Source organism: Octopus bimaculoides, chromosome 1 (assembly GCF_001194135.2).
Source record: "Octopus bimaculoides isolate UCB-OBI-ISO-001 chromosome 1, ASM119413v2, whole genome shotgun sequence".
Taxonomy (NCBI): Eukaryota; Metazoa; Mollusca; class Cephalopoda; order Octopoda; family Octopodidae; genus Octopus; species Octopus bimaculoides.
In genome coordinates this window covers 62,972,884-62,976,491 of record NC_068981.1, presented here as the reverse complement: position 1 = coordinate 62,976,491, position 3,608 = coordinate 62,972,884, and the positions used below count along the sequence as shown (strand labels likewise).

The 3,608-nt window shown below is 42.5% G+C and overlaps 1 protein-coding gene across 1 annotated transcript in view; it reads left to right on the top strand.

Annotated features, from left to right (window-relative positions):
• LOC106874637 (E3 ubiquitin-protein ligase MARCHF6) overlaps window positions 1-3,204 on the top strand; it is a 70,450-nt gene extending 67,246 nt beyond the window's left edge. The window contains exon 25 of the mRNA XM_014922432.2: window positions 2,607-3,204. Coding sequence (XP_014777918.2) covers window positions 2,607-2,877 — 271 coding nt within the window. The 3' untranslated portion in view covers window positions 2,878-3,204. The remainder of the gene's footprint in view (window positions 1-2,606) is intronic.
• Window positions 3,205-3,608: the final 404 nt, after the last annotated feature.

Sequence of the window (3,608 nt, the reverse complement as noted above, 5' to 3'; positions counted from 1 at the left end):
AGAGTATCAGTACCTTGAAAGAAAAGTTGAACTTACGAAGCATCAGTTGTGGTGTGCAAGAGAGACGACTGCGCTGGTATGGTCATGTAGCGAGAATGGATGAGGATAGCTGTGTGAAAAAGTGCCACACCTTAGCAGTTGAGGGAACCTGTGGAAGAGGTAGGCCCAGGAAGACCTGGGATAAGGTGGTGAGGCACGACCTTCGAACATTGGGCCTCACCGAGGCGATGACTTCTGACCGAGACCTTTGGAAATATACTGTGCGTGAGAAGACCCAGCAAGCCAAGTGAGACCTAAATCTATGGCCTCAGCCAGTCCACTTATGCGTACCTTCCTTCATTGGAAACCAAACTCCACTTACGAAGACCTGTTGAGACAAGTGAAATCGAAATCAAGTTAAGTTGGACACTAAACTCCACTTGCGAAGACCTGTTGAGGCAAGTGAAATCGAAATCGAGTTAAATTCAACGTCTGGCACCCATGCTAACGCAGTCTCCTTCATTGGACACGAAACTCAGCTTGCGAAGAGTTATTGGGGCAAGCGAAATGGAAATCGTGATGGCACTTGTGCCCGCAGCATGTGTATGGACCTTCAAGTGGGATTGTTGCCGGTGCCCCTGGACTGGCTCATGTGCGGGTGACACAGGAAATGCACCATTTTGGGTGTGGCCGTTGCCAGTGCCGCCTGGCTGGCCTTCGTGGGATTTTCGATTGAAATCGTTGCCAGTGCCACTGGACTGGCTCTTGTGCGGGTAACACATGAGGTTTTTCGAGCGAGATCGTTGCCAGTGCCCCTCGACTGGCTCATGTGCGTGCGACACATGAAATCTTTTGAGCGGGATCGTTGCCAGTGCCCCTTCACTGGCTCTTGTGCGGGTGACACATGAGATATGAGATTTTTCGAGCGAGATCGTTGCCGGTGCCCCTGGACTGGCTCTTGTGTGGGTGACACATGAGGTTTTTCGAGTGAGATCGTTTCCAGTGCCCCTGGACTGGCTCATGTGCGGGTGACACATGAAATGTTTCGAGTGAGATCGTTGCCAGTGCCCCTGAACTGGCTCTTGTGCGAGGCCGTCGTAGGATTTTTGAGTGAGATCGTTGCCAGTGCTCCTAGACTGGCTCATGTGCGGGCGACACATGATGTTTTTCAAGTGACATCGTTGCCAGTGCCCCTGGACTGGCTCTTGTGCGGGTGGCACATGAAATGCACCATTTTGAGCATGGCCGTTGCCAGTGCCGCCTGACTGGCCTTCGTGCGGGTGACACGTAAAAGCACCCACTACACTCTCTGAGTGGTTGGCGTTTGGAAGGGCATCCAGCTGTAGAAACTCTGCCAAATCAGATTGGAGCCTGATGTAGCCATCTGGTTTCACCAGTCCTCAGTCAAATCGTCCAACCCATGCTAGCATGGAAAGCGGACGTTAGACGACGACGACGACACGAAGGGAGGTAACTCCAATAATTTTAGGTTATGCAAATTTGCAGATATAGACCATGTAGATGGAGTGGACTGGCCTTTAAATTCAACTTAAGAGAAGTAGACATGTTTCGATCTTATTGAACCTTTTTGGTGAAGTGTTGAAGACAGTGTTTAAGGCTGCCAGAATATCCTTCAAAGGAACGTTCTATAAACAAGCAGTTTATACTATTGTTGTGGTTTATGTTGTCATCCTATTTGACTCTTGTCTTTGTTGTCAGCCTTCTGGTTGTCCTCTTCATAATCTTTGTTGTAGTGGTATTTGTTATTGCAATGCTTGTCATTGTTGCAGTCATTTGTTATTCCTGGTGATGGAAATTAAAAAAAGAAATAGTGAAATGATGAGAGCTATAATTGATATGTTACATGCATTTGTGTGTATGTATGTGCATGTATGTTTGTGCTTGTATACAGTCACATTTATGCCTATATGTATGCTGGTGCATCTATGTTTGTGTGTATGCCTGTATGTATGCTGGAGTGTGTATTTGTGTTTATGTGGGTGCATGTATGTTTGTGTGCATACAGATACATATATGTGTACATTTACATTTATGCTGGTGTATGTGTTTGTGTGTATGCATGTAGATGCATGAATGTCTACTCAGGTGCATGTTTGTCTGTATACAGGTGGATGTATGTATGCTGGTGCATGTGTTTGTGTGTGCATGCAGGTGCATGTATATCTGTAAGCAAGTGCATATTTGTATGATGTTGCATTTTTGTGTGCACGTATGTCTATGTATGCAGGTACATATATACTTGTATGTATGAAGGTGCATATATGCCTGTATGTATGCTGATGCGTGTTTGCATGTGCATGCAGGTGCATGCTTGTAGCCAAACGCATATGCACTTGTATCTATGCAAGTGCATGCATGTCTATGCTGATGCATGTGTGTTTGTGTACATGCAGGTATATGTATGTATGTATGTATGTAGGTGATTTTATTTGTGTGCATGCAGGTGCATGTTTGTTTGTGTGTGGTAAGATTTAAATGCTCAAAGACGCAAAAGGATAACAAGAAGCAAAAACAGCCATTCCACCACCCTCCCCTAATTTTTTGTTAGAATAAATCGGGGTTTTAGTCATGTTTCTTTAACCTTTGTATATTACATTAACTTTCAGATATTTGGTTGGGCAACGCCTAGTGAATTACGAGCCAAAGAAGAACTTCACCACTCCCAGTAGTGGGGCTTCACCATCAAGCATGACATATTTACCAAACCAGCAGCAAGGTCAGCAGCCACTTGTTGAGGGTGAAGCAGCAGCAGCACAACCAGCCATGCATGATCTGGCAGACATGCCAGCTGATCTTGCTATGCCTGGTGGCCCACTCTTGCAGATTCATCCAGAGGCGGCTGGCTTACAGCAGCAGCAGCAGCAGCGACAAGTGTGAGCCAAACCCTGGGTGTCTGTGGGTGTGAGTGTTTCGACAGAAGAACGAGGTAAGGTAAACAACTGTTTAAATGTGAAGAAACGAACTTAAGAAGGAAGTAACAGAAACACAAAATAATACAAAACAAAAAATTATATATATATATATATATATAAATAAAAACAGCACAAAAGAAATGAACAATGGGGGAAAAAGAAAAAAAAAGAAAAAAATATACAAAGAGAAGAGATATTAAAAAAAAAAAAAAAGGAAATAAAGAACACCTTTCAGTGATGTGTCTGTTGGTTGGAGGGGACCCTTGTTCGTTTTGAACGAGGTCTCACTGTTTCATGGACAACACATTGACAACCTTCCTTGATGCGAAGATTCAAAACAAACAGCAAATGAAAAGCAAAAACAAAAACAAAAAAATCCCATTGAATTCAAAGTTGACAATGATCATGCATAAATAATGATAACTGAGATATAACTTAAGTTAAACAATGATGAACATGAAAAAAAAGTTATCAAACTGGTGTTTAATTTAAATGATGTTTAACTATTTTTGCCTGTGATGATGATGATGATGATGATGATGATGCAGAAGATGATAACAATACAATGACTTAGCAGAAGTTATAACACTACTATTTAAGAAAAAAAAAATGTTCATGTATTAAAACTAAAAATGAAAAAGGATGGAATACATACATACATACATATATATATATATATATATATATATATATATA